General features: G+C 37.9%; 1 protein-coding gene across 3 annotated transcripts in view; it reads right to left on the bottom strand.

Annotated features, from left to right (window-relative positions):
* CDC14A (cell division cycle 14A) overlaps positions 1-22881 on the bottom strand; it is a gene marked incomplete at both ends in the record, with an annotated part of 137184 nt that overhangs the window by 2064 nt on the left and 112239 nt on the right. For all 3 annotated transcript variants that reach the window (XM_084241615.1, XM_084241616.1, XM_084241617.1), the window contains 3 exons: positions 1785-1832; positions 3479-3594; positions 12749-12908. In XM_084241615.1, the coding sequence (XP_084097741.1) occupies positions 1785-1832; positions 3479-3594; positions 12749-12908 (324 nt within the window). The remainder of the gene's footprint in view (positions 1-1784; positions 1833-3478; positions 3595-12748; positions 12909-22881) is intronic.

The following is a 22881-nucleotide window of genomic DNA, read 5'->3' as shown; positions in this document are numbered from 1 at the left end:
AACAAATCTTTTTTCTTTTTTGTGGGACCCTCGCCAGTGGCTGGAGAACAGACCGGCGCTGCAGAGGCTGCGGGCAGCCTCACAGCCCTGCACTCAACTGCTGTGCCACCAGGGGAGGCCCAATAAAAAACAAATCTTTAAAAAAATAAATAAATAAATCAGGTCATCTTTCTTGGGTTCCCAGAAAGCCAAAATCCCTTGACTTGACTTATAAAACTCTTCAAAACTTGGTGTTTGAGCAGGTACCAATGATCTACAATTTTCCACTGGATGCCCCAGTTATACAAAACACCCCAAGTTCCCTGGATAGACTGCCTTCACTGTGATCTAGCATGCAGACACTGCTTCTCCTGCCAGGCATTTTCTCCTCTGCCCCCTCCATTCACCTCTTCTGTTCTGCCTCCAGCTGACTCACTCTTGTTGCTTATCTTCTAATGGACCATCAGCTGTTACCACAGCCAGCAATCCTTTACTGAATCTCCAGACAGGGTAAGCGTCCCTTTTCATTATATATCTCACAGTAAATCACAGTTCTTACTCCACATTTCACTATCTGATATCTGTCTTTTACCCTTGATATAAGCTGCACCAGGAGTAAAGAACTCATTGTCTTTATTCACTGCAATTGCCAATGACTAGCACAGTGCTGGACTCAGTGTGCTCAATAAGCATTGAATGAGTAGACAGAAAGGAAAACTGACTCAACGCTGGACAGGGCCTCATCATGGCTCTCATGCCAAATGTGTTTTATCCTGACAAATCACGTAGAGCTGGATCTTGTCTTCCTATCTGCTACAGAAAAACTTTTGTACTTATAGATTATTTCCTTCATCCTCCTACCCAAAAGCAGCTTAAGCACATGGTTTGCCTTTAAGACAAAAATGGGGAAAAATGAGAAAAGAAAGAAAACAATACAAAAATGGGAAAAGTTGTACAATGAAGGAGCTCAAATTTGAGGAGACATCTAAGTCCTCTCAGAACTGCCTCCATCATACAACTGCCAACCTAGAGCTGACTAACACCAGCAGGGAGAAGTGAATCTTCTCCTTTTTTGCCTATCTCATCAATAGTTTTGGGCAAACATTTCTGCTGTTCTATCAAGGCCTCCATTGGATCACCTAGGGAATGTTTAGGGGGCATTTTCCCACAGAGAAATGAAATACAGGAGGACAGAAGACCAAAGGGCTAAGTCTATTGCTGGACTGAAAAGGCACGTGGCAGCGTGACTGTCATTTATTAGTGACCCCACAGCATGCTGGGAGCACAGAGCACGCTGACATCAGTACCGCAGCCACCCAGCCCTGTGGGCACCTCAGGAAACAAAAATCCTTTTCAAAGTGAGCATAAAAAATAAAGCATCTCTGGGCCTTCCCTGGTGGCTCAGGTGGTTTAGCGCAGCGCTGTGAAGCTGTCCGCAGCCTCTGCAGCACTGGTTCGATCCCAGCCGGCCGGCGAGGGTCCTACATGGTGCGGCAGACCTCTCCTGTCTCGCCCGCTGCTCCCCTCAGCAGTGTATTTCGACAGTCTGCCTGTTCTGTTGCCTGCTCTGTCTCTGGTGAATCCTCTCACCCTCCTGCACATCTGACCTGTACCCCAGTTCTTGTATAAATAAATAAATCTTTAAAAAAATAAAGCATCTCTCAACAATCTCCAACAGAAAGGAAAGCATTTCCAAAGCAAAACACTACTTGAAGTTTGTTTTCAGGGGTTTAAGGGTTGGGGAATGTAGTTAAAAGGTAACAATTATTGACAAGCATCTGGAAGGCCACCATCACTGGCAGTACCTGAAGGGCTGGGACACTGCTCTAGGATGCCCTTTCATGTCTTCCAACCTGGAAATCAAAGACAAATGCTCACACATCACCAGTTTCTCACATTTAAACAAAGACCAAGACACATCGTATGGAATCAGGCTAGTTAAAACATTAAATTGGTAAAAAAGGAGAAACTTTGCAAATGGCGATCAGTACTCATTTACTTTATACAATAAATCCTAAAACCAGAGAAAATCCATTTTAGTTGTTTTATTTCATCTCGAATTTCATTTACCTCAAATTGCTTTTTAATCAGAAGATAGTACTGCATCTATTCAAGGTAAACAATGTTTGATCATGATATGGTTAATAAAGACTAATTTCAAAGAAGTGAGAAAATTTCTGAAGATAAAGGGGGAAAAAAGAGAGACTTCTAGGATTTGTGTAGCTGAGATTCTCCCACTTCTTTTGCCTATTTATTTGCCAGTTACCCTCCAACTTATTTCTTCCTCCCTCTCTTGATTTCCGAGGGCTAAAACACAAATCTGCTTGAAATTGACTATAATCGATCTAAATCAAGTTCTCAGAGTTTCAAGGACTGGTAATGTAAACTGCTCTTGAAGAATCTGCTGTCAGCTTAGGCAAATGAGTACAGCCTTGGAACAGTACTGGGTTTGAATATCAACCCTATTCAACTCCATCCCTCCAGGGAGTGATTTAACCTCTCTAACCTCAAGCAGCCAACTCAAACATGGGTAGAGATACATACTTTTTGTGTTAACTCAATTAATCCTCATACCCACACTAAGTTCCAGGCTTACTATGCAATTTTACATAGAAAACAATTAATTCAACTTTGAGCTATAGGAGCCTTTATTTCCCAGGTTAAGAGAACAATATTCAAAGTATCAGGAATGGTGTAACCAGACCAAATTTGATGTAAATGTTATATAATTCTCCCAGATGACACACGAAAGCTAAATTCCCATGTGAGTCTGTGTCACATTATCTCACTTGTCAAATGTCCTTCCTGCTATGTATGTCTCTACTTAAAACTCAAACAAAAGCAGTCATTTCCCAATATTTTCATTTGTGAACTTGCTAGTCCATTCATTATAATAGAGAATCTTGATGATAATTACGGTTTTTGCAGCTACATTGGTCCTAGAGCCTTTTTTTAAAACCTCACCTGAACTATGAGCAGGTCTCAAATGTTGAAATCTGACGTCAAATCCCATCAATTGATCGTGATGAGTAACTTCAGATTTCTAAATTAGGATCGTTTCTATCTTTACACACACAGGTAGAATCACAGAAGGTAAACTTAGGTGTTAGGACCTACCAAAACCTGAAAGTACATTTCTGCACTCTGTGAATTCAATGCAAAAGCCTCAGCACACTTTTGAGGATTTGCCACATGATAGGAAACCCACTCACAAGAGAAGAGTAGAATTCTAAATGGAATTTGGACAAGTTCCAGAGACAACTAACTGCTTACAAACTGAAAGTGGAATTTTCAGAGATTGAGATGCAGCAGTTACTTTCAATAAGCTTCTAAAACTTTGTTACTTCCTACAGTAATCAAATTATAAACAACACAAAATGCTAATAAGCCAAAAAAGAGAGATAAACATGGTACTCAGAGATTATTAAAAAGGAAAGATTAAATGTTCAAAACATAAATAGCAGCACAAAATAAATTTTAAAGTTTCAAACGGATCTACCTAAATGCACAGGATGGTGAAGAGCGTGGCTGTCTCTGACTCTTTAAGGCACGTAGTTTATCTCCCTGCGTGATATTATTTTTCATTTCCACATCTTCATCCTTTTCTAAATTATTCTGAAAAAAAAAAAAAAACACATGTTCCATAGAAAGATCATTATGAATAATTTTTCTTTATAGAAGTTTCTTAATAGATTATAGATTATGGATATAACTTATACAGATTATCTTAAATAGCCTAAATATACTATGAATTCAGCAATGTCCACTTTCATATTAAAGAATGCACAACTATTTGCCAGTTAAATATACTTGTGAAATTCCACAAAGAGGCATGGGTATGAATGTGGAGGAATTTTTTATTTTATTAATTTACCATTCGTTTACACAGCTAGAAAATTTCAAGAATACAGCTTCACACCTCAATACGTGCATGTGTTGTATTCACCCATTACCAAAGTTCTAGTGCCATTACATTATCAGAATGACCCCCCCTTTTTTTGTCACCACTTTCCTGTGCCCTCTGCACCATATATTTCAGAGTCTAAGAGTTATTGTTATGTTTTGTCAGTTGTTTTCTTTGATTATTAATATGCCACAAATGAGTGAAACCGTCAGTAATTCTTTCTTTTTTGACTTATTTTTCATACCATAATCACAAGATTCATCTATTTTGATGCAAAAGACAAGACTTCATCCTTTTGAAGAGTACGTTGTTTTCCTCTGAGTAAATATACTGAGTGTTTTGGGACCGTATCTGTTACAGTGAACCACAACCACAGAGACCCTCATATGGACTTAATCATAATTAGACAGGCTGGCTCAACAGACACAGCACAAATAGTTTTCAGAAACTACTAGGGTCCATCTCTGCTCATTCCATGAATTATAAAAATGAAAGATGTAACTTATTAACACCACTTAATATTAGTAAGAGTACTCGAGGCCTTTCCAGAAGGAGTTAAAGAACTGCTCACTCATTTGGGAAAGTGTGTTCCTGCTGAAATAAGTCTTTTGGTTTGGAAAATGGAAGGGCCATGTTAGATCATTTTGCATGCCAGTTCACACATATTCTTACAACCTGGGAGGGGGAACTTAAAGGTGAAAAAAGGGACGCATTCGTGGAAATTAATAAATTGCCCAATCTCCCCTAAACTCCTCATGAGATAACTATATTTTATATTCAGATCCCTGTCCCCAGATGTAAATATTCTTTTTAAAACATGCTGTAGCACACTAACACCATACCAAGAAAGAGTATATTTCACCTGGTTCCTCACCTGAAAAAATTAAAGGGTTTGAGCTTGCTAAGTATTCCTTTCACTCATAATTACCTCCTCTCTTGACAGCCATAACTGGTTTCATGAAAAATATACAAAAATAGACTTCCCCTGGCCAATTCCAGTCATTTTTGGTAGACATTCCTGGATCAAAATAACTTTTGGGGTTTAAAAGAATGATTATTGATATGGACAAACTTTCTCTTGATCTTTGACCAATACTTTTTTAAATGATTTTTTTAAATTTTCTATTGCTTTCAGAGTTTATTGGATCATGAAACCATTTGGTTTATTCATGACTCCTATAATCTTTGGCATCACTGATGGCCCAACGTTCTCCAAAATTTTGGCAATTTTTTTTCTAGGGGTTCTCAAGAAATATCTAAGTTCTATACTTCCCTGGGTTTAGTGTAAAATGTATTGACCACATTAAAAGACTATAAATTAGTTCAGAAAATTAAGACTCCTCTTCTAGTTTGCTGCTTAAATCTCAGTATGAAGAAACCACATGACAGACTAGATGGAAATATGAAATTTTAATCAAACATCTTTTGCTAAAATACTCTTCAGTTGGATCCCTACTTTGGAAAACATATGCATACTCCCAATTGTTATCTGTCGAATTTTAGATGTTATGATTTTATATAAGTAAAATTTAATTATTTAAAGTTTATAAAAAGTCATAAACTTTATTGTAAAAGTGAGTACTCAAAAAGTAAGAGAGTGTGTATGTGTGTGTGTGTGTGTGTGTGCGTGTGTGTGTGTGTGTGTGTGTGTGTGTTCGGTCCTTGCCACTTTCATTCAGTTCCACGGTTACATCTGAGGCTCAGCAGGCATTTCTTGGGTAAAAAGATCTCAACTCACTACTATAGTTCTAGGTTTAAAAGAGACATACAAACACATAGACAGTGGGAAAGAAGGCAAAATGAAGATGAAAGTTTCCTAAAGAAAGCAATGCCTTAGGGCCTCCCCAGTGGCACAGTGGGTTGAGTGCAGCACTGTGAAGCTGTCCACAGCCTTTGCAGCGCGGGTTCAATTCCCGGCTGGCCAGGGAGCTACCCACGTGGAGCGGCAGACCTCTCCTGTCTCACCCACTGCTCCCCTCAGCAGTGTATTCGGTGTATTTCAGACTGTCTGCCTGTTCTGCTCCCCACTCTGTCTCTGGTGAATCCTCTCACCCGCCCATGCCTCTGGCCTGTACCCCAGTTCTTGTATAAAAATATAGATCTTAAAATTTTAAAAAAAAGAGATAACTTAAAAAAAAAAGAAAGAAAGAAAGAAAGAAAGAATGCCTTAGCTGAGTCTTCAAGAATGAGGGCAAGTGAAACAAGCCAAGGTCACAGGAAGGAAATCCTGCCAAAGAATACCAGTGACAGGATCACAGAGCTTTAAAGTCAGACAATTTCCTTTGGAGCTATAGACAGTGGCCTGTCCATAGGTCTCCAGGAATAGCCCATATGATTTATTGTGATCCAGGCAACCCGAGGGGAGGATCCCTTATTACCCAAGGAATTTAGCATGGAACAGAAAGCAGGCAAACCTGAGGACAGGGCTACTAAGAGGCTGGTACTTCTGAAATCAGCATGGTACACCTCAGAAGCTTAGCTTACCCAGCCCTTACCAGGCTGGGCAGCTACCGGTTGCTTTATTCCTCAGGGCAGGACCAGCACACAGCCAGTGTCTCCAGAATGTGAGAAGAGGCCAAGAAGCATGTTAGCCTCCATGAGAGGGGCAGAGAAAGCTTCTTGAAGGAGAGACCCCCAAATCAGTTCATTTCAATGTCTAATGTATACTTCTGTGGAAACACTTGTTTGTCCTTCGCTAGGAGAGCCTTTGTGTTCCCAGTTCTGAAATGCCTTCAAAACTCTAAGGAAAAGTGATCCTCAGCCTGGAATTTCAGAATTCAACCTATCAGTCAAATGAATCAAAGGTATCAAAATTTACCTCCTACACAAGCTTTCTGAGAAAACTATTCTAGGATGTGCTTCAAGAAAGGAGAAGAACATACGAGATTCAGGAAAATGAGGGATCCAACTGCAGAATGGGAAGAGAGTCCACAAGTCAGAATCACATACTGGATGCGTTGGAAGCTTTTGCAAAAGCAAAAATTCTATTCCAAGTTCAATCTTGAACAACGCCAGAGATGAATATAATAATAAAAAAGTGAAGTGATAGGGCCATTTCAGCCATATAAGCCACTCTCTCCTATTTATAAGAACCTCACGTTTGGGGCCTCCCCTGGTGGCGCAGCAGTTTTGCACTGGGCTGCGAAGCTGCCCGCAGCCTCTGCAGTGCCAGTTCGATCCCCGGCCACCGGCGAGGGTCCCACATGGTGCACAGACCTCTCCTGCCACGCAGACCTCTCCTGCCATGCCTGCTGTTCCCCTCAGCAGTGTATTTTGTCAGCCTGCCTGTTCTGTTTCCCGCTCTGGCTCTGGTGAATTCTCTTACCCTCCCGCACATCTGACTGTACCCAGTGCTTGTATAAATAAATAAAGCTTTTTTAAAAAAGAACCTCACGTTTGCACAAACAAACCAACAGTGTAATGCTATTCAAAATACATCTGAATTAATGTAAAACTTAAGGAAACAAAAAGCTATGTGGAAGAGGAACTCAGGCCTCCTAGAATTCTGAGTATTACACACAAAGACTTCTATGTGTCCTATTGGGTATTTAGCAGAGACCTTAACCATGCAGGCCACCTGGGGAGGTTTGAAGACTTCTCAGGTACTGTTAAGCCTCACTTTTGGTATCTAATTCATTCTTCATGGTGACGATTAATCAAGAATGACCAAAGGGGAGAACCTACCAGAGCCTGCCTGGTGCTCTCAGTCCCAGTACCTCTCCGCAGGGAACCAAATGCACAATCTCTGGCCCAGCTGCTCCAGGACCAGCAGATTCCATGAAATCGAGCCACATGGCTGCTGTGAAGCAACAGTGAAGCAGCAGTCGCGGGGAGACCTCATCTCTTTGCTTCCCAAGGAGCAGTTTCAGACCCCTATCACCCTCTGGAGAATATGCGCATCAGTGCTGTCTTTTGAATTCCAGCTTGGCCTCCATAAAGGCAGGAAAATGAGAGCCAACTACACTACATAAAGAAATGTCATTTTTCAAGATAGACTTCTTTATAGATTGATAGTCCAGCTAAAGAATGGTATAAAGTATAAAGATTTATTTTGCTCTACCAGTTATTCTCAATAAACACACAAAGAGAAAACCAAACTAAAATCCATTAAATTGCATCCACAGATTTCAGCTGGATAAAGTAACTACTGACCAGTACATTAATAAAACAGTGACAGAAAAAGTTACTGGGCAGCCTGTGGTGTCTGCCATTAAGGAAAGATCTATTAGATAAAATATAGCACAGTAGAGAATAAAGATGGAAGAGCTATAATAGAAAAATGACATAAAAGGAGAGTTTGAAATAGAAATGAGTAAAAATAGAAGTCAAGGATTGGAAGAAAAGGATGAAAATGGAACTCTTAGCAGATTTTTAAATGATTTGACTATGAAAGGAGACTGGGTCATCTCTCAAGCTCTTTTTAGCTCTCAGATATTGAACTCGTGAGATACAAACATTAGGGAAAGGCAAAGATAGTATCTTCATAATAAGCTGCTTCTCATCAATAAAAAATGTGGGTTATCAGAGCCCCCCAAAATCATCTCCTTTCCCTCTTCACGGTTCACCCACCGTCCACACCACAGCAGACTGACTCTAACAGCCTCTGTGCATCTCAGCAGCATTCAGGTTGGAAATGGAATGCTTAGTGGTCCCCCAAATGGAAATGGCACACGCACACATACACACGCACACAAACATGCACACACACACTACTCAGCTATTACAAGCTAAGATGAAAGTCAAACCTTAGAATTTAAATTTTATTCACACAGATTTTTTTTCCCAAGATGTACCATGCTTATGAGCATTTGATGTAAAAGAGCAAAGGATTTAATTATCACAGTATTTCAGAGATGTAGTTAAAACACCACATCCTTATTTATCTGATTGTCAAGTGATGTGAATTCAGTGGAACATTAGCAGCACCTGCATCTAATTAATATCAAGAGCATCTACTGATTGGTGTGCTAATATTGGACTATGGCCCTAGGGCAGGAAAAGGTAAAAACAGTCACATTTCTAGGAGAAAAGAAAAAGGACATTCTGACTATGTCTATGCTCAGAATCACTGTATGTGATGTACTAGAGCCACACTGAGGACCTCAGTGAGTGTAGACTCTGGAGTGCCAGGTTCAAATGACAGCTCCAACACATACTTTGTGTTCTTGGGCTAATGGCTTAAACTTTGTCTGCCTCGGTCATGTCGTCTGTAAAGTGGGCCTTCTAAAACCACAGCCTTGGGGCCTCCCTGGTGGTGCAACGGGTTAAGTCTCAGCACTATGAAGCTATCAGCAGTGAGTGCAGCATGAGTTCATTCCCTGGCCAGGGAGGTGACCCACATGGCACAGCAGACCTCTCCTGTCTCACCCTCTGCTCCCCTCAGCAGTGTATTTCAGCCAATTCGCCTGCTCTGTTCCCCACTCTGTCTCTGGTGGATCCTCTTACCCCCTGCTCCTCTGACCTATACCGCAGTTCTTGTATGCAAAATAAATAAATCTGAAAAAGTAAAACAAAAACAAAAACAAAAACAAAAAAAACAGCCTCATCCATGACTATCGCCTGAATCATTCTGGTTAATACTTTTATTTTCCTTTCACCCACCTCCTAACCACCAAAAAACCATATATTCACAACCTAATTGCCTATTGATAGGTGACTGGTAAAGAAGTTGTGGTACACACACACACACACACACACACACTACTCAGCTATTAAAAGTTAAGATGAAATCTTGCTTTTTGTGATAACATGACTAGAACTTGAGGTGATTATGCTAAGCTAAATAAGTTAGAATGTGACTGGCAAATACCAGATGGTTTCATTCATATGTGGGATATAAAAAACAAACTGGCAAAACATAACAAAAAAAACTTTTAAACTCAGACACATATAGTGACTGCCAGAGGTGAAGGGGGGTGAGCAATGAGCAGAGGGGGATCCCTTTGATGCGTGATGACACTAGAGCTTTGGTGGTGAATGAGTGATGCATAGACCTCTATTGAGGTGTGAAGCTGTATTCCTGGTATTAAAGAGTTTTGTAAATAAGTGGAATTTCAGTAAAATATTAAATAAAGTGCTTATAAAAACCCATATATTAAAATTCTCCAAATCAGTCAATGAGAAAATTTCCTAATAACCAATCACAGGAAAATTCCTGTAGGCCTAGGAATCAAAAAAAAAATTAGCACCTGCTTTCAATTTTACTTTGAAAAAAAGTAGTTAGGCTTTTAAAGCCTTGGATACACTATTTCTTCAGTTGTCACATTAAAATGTTTCTTCTTAATACTTGTTTCCATTTTCAAGTAAAACATTTGCTTTCCTACTTTCTTTCTGTAACTATTCTCCAAATCAGAGTATCCTCCTTGACAATTGTACTCTTTTAAATTACAGCTTTTTCCTTTTTAAAAATAAAATCTCTATGTACAAAGTAAATAAATCCAGAATTTCCATGGGCTCCCACTCTGAACATTGGTATGGAACTTGAAACACTAAATCATTGCAGCATTCTCAACTTTATTTTCCTACTGGGAATTCACAAGAATGATAAAGATATCACAAGCTGTGATACAGTCACTTTGAATAAACTGACTTCCTAGAGTCATGGAATGTTCTGAAGCCAGCACCAGATATACTAGTAAAAAGGAGGAGTCGCACAAAGTATCACCTAACTACGAAGTAGTCCAGAACCCATATATGTCACTGTCTCAAAGATTAATCATACCATTATTCTCTGGCATTTCTCAATTCTTTTATATCTGACCCCTTAAATGCAAAAACAATAGCACTTATGAATGACTAGACTACAATAATTATTTGGGGGCCTCCCTTGTGGCCTAGGGGTTAAGTCTCTATGCTACCACCCCTACATTCTGAGTTCAATCCCTGGTCAGGGAGCTACCCACATATAGCACAGCAGACCTCTCTGGTCTCACCCACTGCTCCCCTCAGCAGTGTTTTTCAGTCAGTCTGCCTGTTCTGCTTCCCACTCTGTCTCTGGTGAAACCTCTCACCCCCCACACCTTTGGCCTACACCCCAGTTCTTCTACCCATAAATAAATCTTTTTTAAAATAATAATAAATAATTATTTTGGAGGGTTGCATAGGATAGGGAGGAGGCAAAACAGCCGACATTTGAACATATGTTCATGTTTAAAATAGACTGATTTTCAATTTCACTCATATTGTATGCTTTACTCTCCCAGTGATAAATCAATATTATTCTCAAATTCAACAAATGAGGAGCTAAAAACAAAATGAAACTGAAATTTCTAACTTCCAGATGTTAATTTAATACAGATTTTTATATAGAAAGCATTGTTTTACTTATGCATGATAAATATGTCTCTCAGCTAGATGAATATATGCTATGTGTCTTTTCAGAGGTCATAACTCAAGGCCCTATTTATTTGAACTCTTTCTGGGAAGGAAATGCTGACCAGAGCAAGAAAAGTTTTCTTTCATAGCTGTATTATCACATTAATATGTCAGTTCAGATCCGTTTTGTTTGCTTTGAATAGGCCAAACTACAACACAGAGACAAGAAAAGTCAACAAAGACACTTAACATCAACATGACCTTGGCTAAGATTTACATTTCGTCAGGACAGATGACTCAAACAAGTAAACATAGCCACTTCATCTGTGGCTGTCCTAGAGAACATATCATAGGGCTGAAAATCAGTTCCTTCAGCATTAGCCATCCTTTGTCTTTGGGGGGAAAAACCCACCTCACTCTCCCCATCTTCAAGCACTCAGGTTAGCTTTCTTGATTAAAGGAACAGGTTTGGGGTGCCAGTCATTGACCTAAGAGTTATGATGCCTCTCCTCCATGTTGCGTTCTAAGAGGGTGTTTAAGCTTGAGCCACAGTTTTCTGTTCAAAGTCCATGTCCTGGTCAATTGGGTCACTGCCCAGCAGAATGTAAATCTATACTTGCTGCTTAAATATTTTTAACAGCTTTATTTGGCCATATAAAAATATAAATGTAATCCAGGTGCTAAACCTCACCTGAGGCATACTAACTAAATGAGGAGTTAGACTCCCAGTTCTCAAGGTGTAAACAACTCTGTAGCCTTATGTAAGTCACAGATTTTATGGGACTTCAGTTTCTTATCCACACAAGAAGGAAACTAAAATGCAAGATTTCCATATTGCTTCCAGTGCCAAAAATACCGATAAGCCTAACTCTTAGTAACGTCACCTACATTTTTTATATTCAGAGGTAGTAGAGTATAATAGAAAGAGCAGATTTAGAATCAGGTATATACATGGATTGAATGATACTTCTAACACTGAAGTTGGAACTTCTCTGCTTTTCAATCTTCTTACTAGAAAAGAGATAATATTACCTAACTCATCACCCTGCAGTTATAAAGATTAAGTAAGTCAGATAATGTATGCAAACCATTTCAAGTGGCTTGCTTACATTAAAGCCTCAATTTTAAAAAGTTGCTCCTAACTGTGTTTTCAATTATGGACTTAACTTCAGAAGTCAACAGGAATTTCAGGCTTTTAAAATAACGCCTTGGATACGTACATTTCTTCAGCTGTCACATTAAAGTGTTTCTTTTTAATACTTATTTCCACTTCAAATAAAATGTTTGCTTTTCTATTTTCTTTTTGTAAATAGTCTCCAAATTAGAATAGCCTCCTTTGTAACTATGCTCTTTAAAATGCAGCTTTTTCCTTTTTAACAATAATCACTTTCTCTGCTTCCATTCTTCCTTTATAGCTGGATGATTCTATATCTAAAACTTTGGTATCATCAGCATCTCAAAGGAAAGATACCGCTATGTTATACGTGCTCAACTGGGAAGCAAATGAGGTTAGTCTTAACAGACACAAAACTCTTCTTGAGGAAAACTTACCTCTCCAAATCTCTCCACATTTTGTGTTTTAGGTAAGTTTCCACTGATAGACATATCCTCCAAGCTAGAAAGAATTTTATTAATACCTCCTTCACTGGATGGTCTATTTTTCAGTTTGGATCGAAATATGTCTCCTTGGACCCACAACGATGCCTGTTTCCTGGCAAAAGAAGAAAAAACAAAATAATCAAAATAAATTAGTATCAGATCTTCAAAATTATGATATGTAATAGACAAAAAGATTAGAAGATAAAGATTTACAAATCAAGCTGGGAAAAGTATGAAATCTTAGAATACAGAGGAAAAGTTACTCTCTTAGAACCAAAATAAATTATATCAAAGTTGTATTTAATGCAAATACCTACCTTCAAAGATATATCTACAAAGCCATACATGAGGCAACTATAAATCAGAGACATTCTGCAAGGGAAGGAAAGGCAGAGGGATCAAAACAGGGGAAGAAAAAGCAAAAGGTACTATGGTGATGGTGCACAGGTGAATTGGTGGTGTGAATTTTACAGGGACTACACCTGAGAACAGAAAGCATACATTGTACAAAAATGAACAATAATGTAAAATATATATATAATAAAATTAAGCCATACATGAGCTGATTATTAAATTTCCCTGATACTTATAACACATTCCATAGCTATAAAGACTGTGAGCCCATCTGTCTTTTAAATATGAATTTAAAATCTGTATGCTAATCTACAAATAGTAATCTGATATCTATTAAAATAGCTGTAGTGAACTGGACCCAAAGATCTAAAGGAAAGAACCTGAGTTTGATGGACATATTACCTCATAAAAAGTACAAAACAGGGCCTCCCGGTGGCGCAGCGGTTGAGCGCTGGGTTGCGAGGCTGCCCGCAGCCTCTGCGGCGCCGGTTCGATTCCCGGCTGCTCCCCGGCCACCGGAGGAGGGTCCCACATGGCGTGCAGACCTCTCCTGCTGCCCGCTGCTCCCCTCAGCAGTGTGCCTCGGTCCTTCTGCCTGCTCTGCTCCCCGCTCTGGCTCTGGTGAGTTCTCTCACCCTCCCGCGCTTCTGACTGTGCCCAGTGCTTGTATAAATAAATAAATAAATCTTTAAAAAAAAAAAAAAAGTACAAAACACCTAATTGTGTGTGATACCACGAAAAGTACTGAGTACACCTTTAGAAACTCACTCTTCTAATCTAAAAACAAGGCTTATCATTCAATTAGGTTACCCTTAGGAGGAAAAGAAAAAGAAAATATGAAGTTCATCTATAAGCTTCCTTTCAGTCAGTAAAGTACAATTACAAATTTTCCGGATTATAAGGAAAGAATTGAAAATATTTAAGCAAAATGACAGGTTGGAGTTCCAATTTTTATTGATGGAGTCCCCTTCATATATTTCTTTTAATATAAGTTACTGCATAGAACAGTTTTTGTTCTATTCTGTTGTATTTGGTCTATTGTGTTTTAGGTAAGTTTCTACCGATTGACATATCATCCAAGCTAGAAAGAATTTTATTAATTCTTCACTGGATGATCTATTTTTCAGTTCTATTCTCAACCACACTGTCATACAGAACACAATTAAACTGAAAGCATACGCTCATAATAAGGAATAGTAACATCCAACAAAATGGTATCATTATCAAGAATGCTGACAAAAGAACAGATATCTTTTTTAAAGTAACAGAAAGACCAAGGAATAATATATCTTAAATATTCCATAAATTACATAAAATTCAGATTAAAACGAGGAAAAACAACAACAAAAACCCTTGCTACATTGTATTGTCTCATTGGGGTCTCAGGAAAGGAATCCCTCTTTCCTTTAAACAAAGGTTATTCTCAAATCAGAATGATATTGTTTATGCTTAAATACTATTAAAAATCTGGAAGGTTAACCTGTAAATTACAACAAAATTATATCCCCCCCAGCTCTCAAACTAGAAAAACGCCACATGTAGGTATCATCCTACTGAAATACACACATGAATAAAAAAATACAAAAATGTTTGTTGCAACATTACTTGTAATAGTAAAATATTGGTGCCACCCTAATGGACAAGAAGCTTATTAAATCACAGCAGCTCCATCCTGTGAAATATTATACAGCCACTAAAAAGTTTGGGATGGATATGCATGTGTTGACAGGGAAGAAAGGCCATGAAATAAAGTATTAATGAGTGCAAAATAAAATGACACATTATGGAAAGTATGATCCCATTTTTGTAAAACCAGGAAGAAAGTTATTCATTGTTATCTAGAATATAAACTAAAACATTAAGCAGTTACCCCTAAGAATGGCGACAGGGAAAATTTTGCTTTCTATTGCATGTCTACAATGATAGACTTTTAAAAAAGTGTTTTAAAACAAATGTTTCACTTGTGTTTCTAAAAAAAAGAAGTCATCTAGAAGGAGAAAGAGTATCAAAGCAGAAACAACAGCATGTATGAAAAGGAAACTTCAAAACAGCCATCATAAAAGATAGCAGACAGCACATCACTACATTATTTTCACAATACTATTTATAAAGTACCTTTAGAAGTCAGTAGAATCAATGCCAAAATATTAATAGCATGGGGTGGGATTGGATGGTTGGAAGGCTTTATTAAATACAAAACCCTATACCCTACTTTCAAAAAGTATTTTTTTCTCTTACTTTTTGCTCATTTTTCAACATTTTCCAAATAAAGCAAGTAGGAAAAAGAAATACCTATACATGTGATTTCTGGGACAGTCCAATACAGAGGCTCTAGATATATAAAATGTTATCCACATATAGGACTGGTTAACCATTTCTAGCATTGCTCTAAAATTGAAGCTAGTATAAATTATTATTAAAAAGCCAGAACGTTTCTAAATAGACCAAAATTTAAAACAAATTTCTGTTAATTTTTTAAACAGAAAAGGATAAAGTAGATATTCCAGGAATCTACACACACCAATTCACAAGGAGTGTGGCAGTTTCTATCATGGCAGAAGGTGCTTTTTGGAAGCAAACCACCAAGGAATTTTTTCTGAACTTAAGATATATAATATGTGAGTTTAGCATAACCACTGAGTCACACTGCATTTTTTTATACCAGCTGTAAAAATATGTATTCAAAACAAACTCTTCTCAACTTTTTCTTTTCTACAAATCTTCATAAAATGATGCAATAGCTTCCCTAGAACTTTGCTTCTTCAAGAATGCTTGCTTTAATTTTTCATTTTCAGATTTTTTCCCCACTTAATACTACATCCTTCATAACACCTTACTATAGCTTGAGTCTTCTATCCTTCCAATAGGAGAAAACAGCACAGTACTTGACACAGTATATTCAAAAATAGCTGAAAAAGGCTTAGATAAGTGCCCTGGGCCTCCCAGTAATAATAATAAAAAACTGCAGTAATAATAAACTACTTCACAGACTCAATTGTATCACAAACAGTAAAAAAAATAGCGATAAATGAAACATATAGAAAGGATAAGCATACACAGATCAAAGACAGAATTCCTACCCGTCAAGAAGTTCCCAGTTTGGTTTGAGAAAAGTATCCCACCAAAATCCAGTATTATAGCCACATAATCACAGCGCTTACAACACAGGAGAAATGCCCTTCACTACACTGACAGAATCAGAAAGGAGTTCTCTTAGAATCTGGAAGTATGTAGAAAGATGAGCAGAACTTAGCCATCATAGAGTATTCCCAGAGCAAAGAAAGCAACACAGGCTTGAAGAAACAGAGATCTCAAAACAACAAAGTAGGTTTGGGAACTGGAGTGGCTGATTTGATTGAAGCAGAAGATATGAGAGTTTAGGAACCAGCTCATGATAGGAATTTAGACTCGACCACAAAATTAAAGGAAGACAGGGAGGCTTTCAGAATCAAAAACCTGAAGCGGGAACAGAAAAGTTAAAGATCCAAAGAGGTTAAATGGAAAAAATAATTCAAATTCCAGAATGTTATAAAATGAAAACTCTGGTGCCAAACATAAGGATGAAATTAAAAAGGGGTATCTTTCACTTGCTCTTAAAAAGACTCAATCTGTCCCATCATTGGAAAGACTTGATTTGAATCTGAATATTAAAGATGAATAAGGTGTCAAAGCTGATTTGTGTGTTGCTAAGCGATGCTGTATGCAAGTGCTTCTTAAGAAAAAGCAGCACTTCCCGCAAACACCTTTTTCTAATGACAATGAAAACCACGCGAGCTTTTATTGTGGTGTCTATTACTCCTTAAAAGCCTCATCTCAAACAGAAGTAGTAAAACATGTATTTTTAAGTATTTAGCATTTGAAAATCAAATCCTATGAAGCTAACATACCAGCTTAAAGTAAATCCTCCATTAATGCAAGGCATTTTGTTAGAGAATATAACATTACCCGATTCTGGGCCAAAAGAACATGTGCTTTTGAAATGATCTGAATAGAACATTGTTGGGAGAAGTAGCCAGGGTTGGGATTACTGGTTTTAGACATATCCCAGTCCTGGTTAATCAGGTTTGGACTAACCAAGTCTGGGACATAAGAAAATTGGCTTCCTTTTAAGTTAGTTAATTTGGATACTGAGCCTTCACAAGTCATTTCTAAAATGTGCTTCTAAATTCATCTAGGGGCCTCCCTGGTGGCATAGGGGTTAAAGACAGCACTATCAAGCTATCGCCAGTCACTGCAGCGCAAGTTCGATTCCAGCCAGGTTGCTAACCCACAAGGCACAGCAGAACTCTTCTGCCTCGCTGGCTGCTCCCTCAGCAGTGTATTTCAATACATCTGCCTGTTCTGCTCCCCAATCTCCCTGGTGAATCCTCTCACCCCCTGCACCTCTGGCTTACACCCCAGTTCTTGTATGCATAAATAAATAAATCTTTTAAAAAAGAAAATAAAATAAAGTTCATCTAAAGAAAGCCAAGAAGGTTGTTGCATTGCTATAGATGTTTCTGGGTTTTGAGAATTCAGAACACAGTGGTGGTGATGGTGCACCTTCTTTTATTTGTAGCTGACCTCTTTACTTCCTCACTCTCTCCCCAACCTTTCTCCACAACAGCTTACCTCTTTATCTTCAGCACTTCTTCCACCCTGGATACTATTTTTTCAGTACTGTCCAACCCTGATCCCAGTGTCCATCTAAACCTACTACTTGGTCATTTCCTATAGGCACCCAACCCACTTTCTTAGCCCACCTCAAAAACTACTCTGGCTGTGACTGAAGCAAGAATATGCCCTGTCTCCCTCTTATTGTATCACCCCAGGGCCATCATGCAAAAAGGTAGTCCCTGCTGAAAAGAATTGGGGTAATGAAATGGTCTAACTTGTTATCAAAGGAAGACCAGAAAGGTTACCCAATATTTGGGGGACAGGAAGAGACAGTCTAAGAATTCTACTCATACTTTGGTACAAATGGAAGATTTAATAGGAAAATGTTTAAAAAGAACTGGTAAGGGAGTAGGGAAAGGAACTTGATTCTGAAACAGACAAGAAAATTGCAACTAGTAGAGAAAAAATATGCTAGGGTCTTTTCAAACAGATTCAACTAGCTCATTCTAGTTTATATATAGAACCCCACAATCACTACATACAAAAAATACAAACCTTTACAGCTAAACTTAATGCGTCATTGCTGACAATACTTTTCCCCCCTTACTAATTTTCACACAGGAAATGAAACAACAATTATTCAATCTTTTATCTTCAGTAATTGACAGGAGTATTTAAGATAAATTTCTGATGCCAACACTGCCAAAAATTCTTATATATCTTATTCTTAGCACTTGAACCTATATTAAGATTTTATCTTTGCTTAACCCATAAATTCAATGCCAACCAAGTCAATAAATGGTCCAAATGATGTAACAACAGTAAATATTGGAAAGAAATTCAGAAGTTTATAAATGAGTGTTATTACAAAAATAAGACTGTCAAATACTGCAAACTCAAACTATGCAATGTGGTTATTATGTTAATAAGCCACATTATTGTCTATTTTAAATTCTATTTAGGGCCTCCCTGGTGGCACAAGGAGTTAAGCACAGCACTGTGAAGCTATCAGCAGCCTCTGCAGCATGAGCTCAATCCCTGGCAGGCCAGGGAGCTACCCACATGGCAAGCAGATCTCTTCTATCTCACTCACTCACTGCTCCCCTCAGCAGTGTATTTCAGTCAGTCTGCCTGTTCTGTTCCCCACTCTATCTCCAGTGAATCCTTTCTCATACACTCCTCGTACCTCTGGCCTGTACCCCACTCTTGTATGCATAAATAAATAAATCTTTTAAAATAAATAAATAAATTCTATTTAAAATATTTCAGATTTTAATTTCTTTATTTCAGGAAATACAAATTCTTACATTTTTCAACAATTATTTTAAAATGTTAACTCTACATTTCTTGTCCCACTATATGCACCTTTTAAAAATAAATTATAAAAGGAAACAACAGGAATCAATTATAATTTTAAAAACTCGAGTACTTATTGTTAGACAATTTCAAGTATTTTCCATTTTTCTGAACAGGTTTCTTTCTCTTGTTTTGGTAATTTCCTAAAATAAAAAGCTATGGTGATGCTATTATTTTCTGTTGTTGTTCAATTCAACTATGAAATTTACCAAGTGCTATAAGCACCAAGTTGAATGTTGCGTAAGTTGATAACTATAAAGAGTGAGACTGAGCCACAGACCCTTATTATATAAAGTGGTTGTTGAACCAACAGCATCAGACCACCTGGGAGCCTGTTAGAAATGCAGAATGTCAGACCCCACTCCAGACTTACTGACCCAGAAGCTGCATTTAACTAGATCACACTTTAATATTTGAGAAGCACTCCAGACAATTGAAGGCTTACAACTAAATGCAGAAGCTGAAAATTATCCAACAGACTGGAAATTAATTAAGATATCTATGAATGGAATTTTTGATTTATAAATTAAGGAATAAAAAGATTGCAACACACAATTGTTGTTTCCTAAAAGTAACTTCATTCAAAATGGAAACTCTACTTTGTAAAACGACAAATCCCTGCAGAGTCCAAATTTAGACTTTCTGTGAATTCCCTATTCAGGAGCAAAAACAGTAAAAGTTTAATTTAAAATGTAAAAGTAGACAGAAAATCTGAAGACACTTTTCCCCAAAAAGACATACAGATGACCAACAGGTGCATGAAAAGGTGCCCCAAACCAAGAAATCAAGAAAGAGCAAGTGTTGGCAAGAATATGAAGAAAAGGACATCTTTGTGGAGTGTTGATGGAATGTAAATTGGGCAGCCACTATGGCAACAGCATGGAGATTCCTCAAAAAAATTTAAAATAGGGCTACTATATATATGTCCGGCAAGTCTGTTTCTGGGTATTCATCCAAAGAAAAAGAAAACACAAACTCAAAAATATTATCTGTACCCCCATTTTCACTGCAGCATTATTTGTAGGAGCCAGAATGTGAAAGCAACGTAAGCTTTCATTGGTGAATAAATAAAATGAATAAAGAAGTTGTGCTCTGTGTGTGTGTATGCATTATATATACATTGTGTACATTATATACACATGCACACACACACACACACAATGGAATATTATTCAGTCACCAAAAATAAGGAGGAAATCTTGCCATTTATAACAATAGGGTGGTCTTTGAGGGGATTATAGTGAATGAAGTCAAACAAATAAAGGCAAATATCATATGATTTCACTTATAGGTGGTTGCCAGAGGCAGGGGTGGGGGTTGGCAAAATGAGCGAAGAGGAATCAAAGGTACAAACATCCCATTATAAAATCAATGTCATAGGATATAATGAGCATGGTTTAGTTAATAACACCATATTGCATATTTGAAAATTGCAAAGAGAATAGATCTTAAAAGTTCACATCACAATAAAAAAGTTTGTAACTGGGCCTCCCTGGTGGCACAGGGGTTAAGCACCGCACTATGAAGCAATCTGCAGCCTCTGCAGCACGAGTTCGATCCCCAGCCAGCCAGGAAGAAACCACATGGCTCAGCAGACCTCTCCTGTCTCACCCGCTGCTCCCCTCAGCAGTGTATTTCAGTCAGTCTTCCTGTTCTTTTCCCTACTCTGTCTCTGGTGAATCCTCTCACCCTCCACACCTCTGGCCTGTACCCCAGCTCTTATATGCATAAATAAATAACTCTTTTTTAAAAATAAAATAAAAAGTTTGTAACTATGTGATAAAGAGTATAGCTAGACTCATTGGGGTAACAATTTCACAAAATATACAAATATCAAATCACTTTGTGTATATCTGAAATTAATATAATGTTACATATCAATTATACCGCAATAAAAAATTCTAATAAAAGTAACATTACTTTAAAAATTAAAATAAATATCATATCCTATAAGTAAAAGAGCTCTGTGAGCTGATGTTCACATGGAAACTCTCATCAGTCCCTCAAGAATCTCTAACAAATGAAATTAATATATCATGATCCAGAGGTTAGTGTGATCCAGAGGTGAGTGCCATACAAATAAAATCAAATAAACCCTAAAAGCAGCCTGCTCCCAGCTTTATAATTCTGCAGGCATCTGTGAACAGAATGAGATTAGACTTAGCTCAATAATAAAAGAGATATATATGTGCATCATTTTAAGAGCTCTCAGGATGTTTGGTAAAAGTACCTGGGATTCAGAATGGTATTTTTAGGCTAAGAACATCAGCTTTAAGTAGAAGAAAAATACTTGATGGCTGTAAGACAAATGGTTTTACCTATAGCCGAAGGAAAATTTTGAATGTAAAATTTGAAACCCTAACAACTCAGAGGTGTTGATCTACAAATACATAAATCCATCCACTCGTAAGGATGCTAACTAACATCTCTCTTACTGCTGGTGGCATGAAAGGAAGATTTCTTCAAGACAGAAGTCCAAAACCTGGACAGAATACAGCATTCCAGAACCATCATGATGTGACAAAATAGCTATTCCAAAGTCAGATTTAGAATTAACATACCCTAAGAAGTACTGATTGGATTTTTTACCTTTGAGAGAATACAATCCCTCTAACTAATTCAATCGCTTCTTTTTTTTTTTTTTGACAGATGAAAACTTTTTAATCTTCTTAATTCTTCCCTAATGAATGTGTTACTTATTCATGCTTTTGCGTCATCATTGATGTCACTCTCTGCGTCTCTCATATCATTAGTCAGGCTGAGCAGCTTTTTATCTTTCAAAACATTAGTCAGTCTTCAAAACCTGAGATCTGTTTCCTTGAAATATTCCTGGTACCCATCTAACCCCTCAGTCCAACTCCTAGGACATCTGACAAGTTCCCAAATCCTTTTGAATTGCAATAATCTCCTTTTTGGCCTCTGTCTCCAATCACCCTCCAGCCCCATCACCTTACACATTGCTGCTGCCCAATCTTCCAACACCAAATACTCTACAGTAGAAATAGTGTAAATAAGGAAATTTGGTGCTCTACATTTACTACATAAATTTACAGACCTCATAACGCTCACTATCTACACAGATAAGTAAGTTTCCTATCTACACAACACTGCTGAACCAAGTGAGTAAAATGTAGTGGTTTAGAAGAATACATGTTTACTTTCATATAGTTCTAGATGTCAGAAATCCTGCATCAGTTTCATTGAGTTAAAGTCAAGCACTTGGCAGAATTGGTTCTTTGTGGAAGTTCTGAAAGAAGAATCTGTTTTCTTGCCTTGGCATGTGGTTCTTTCTTCCTGCTTCAAAGTACATCAATACAACCTGCTTTCATCAGCATGTACCTTCTCCTCTAACTAACTTCTCCTTATCCCTGTGATTACACTGAACCCACCATGATAATCCAGGATAATATCTCTACTTTAAGATCCTTAACTGGGGCCTCCCTGGTGGCCTAGGGGTTAAGTCTCAGTGCTATCTCCACTATGGCTTGAGTTCAATTCCTGGCAAGGGAGATAACCCACATGGCTCAGCAGACCTCTCCTGTCTCACCTGCTGCTCCCCGCAGCAGTGTATTTCAGTAAATCTGTCTGTTCTGCTCCCTATGCTGTCTCTGGTGAATCTTCTCACCCCCGTATCTCTGGCCTACAGCCAGCTATTCTATGCAAAAATAATGTAAAAACTTTTTTTAAATCTTTAATTGGATCACATGTACAAAGTTCCCATTTATAATATATCAAGTGAGTTTATTCCTGTGATGCAAGACTCACTCAATGATATTTTT

Source organism: Talpa europaea (assembly GCF_964194135.1).
Source record: "Talpa europaea genome assembly, chromosome: 9".
Lineage (NCBI taxonomy): Eukaryota > Metazoa > Chordata > Mammalia > Eulipotyphla > Talpidae > Talpa > Talpa europaea.
The sequence above is the reverse complement of the archived record's forward strand: the minus strand, read 5'-3'. Positions and strand labels throughout refer to the sequence as shown.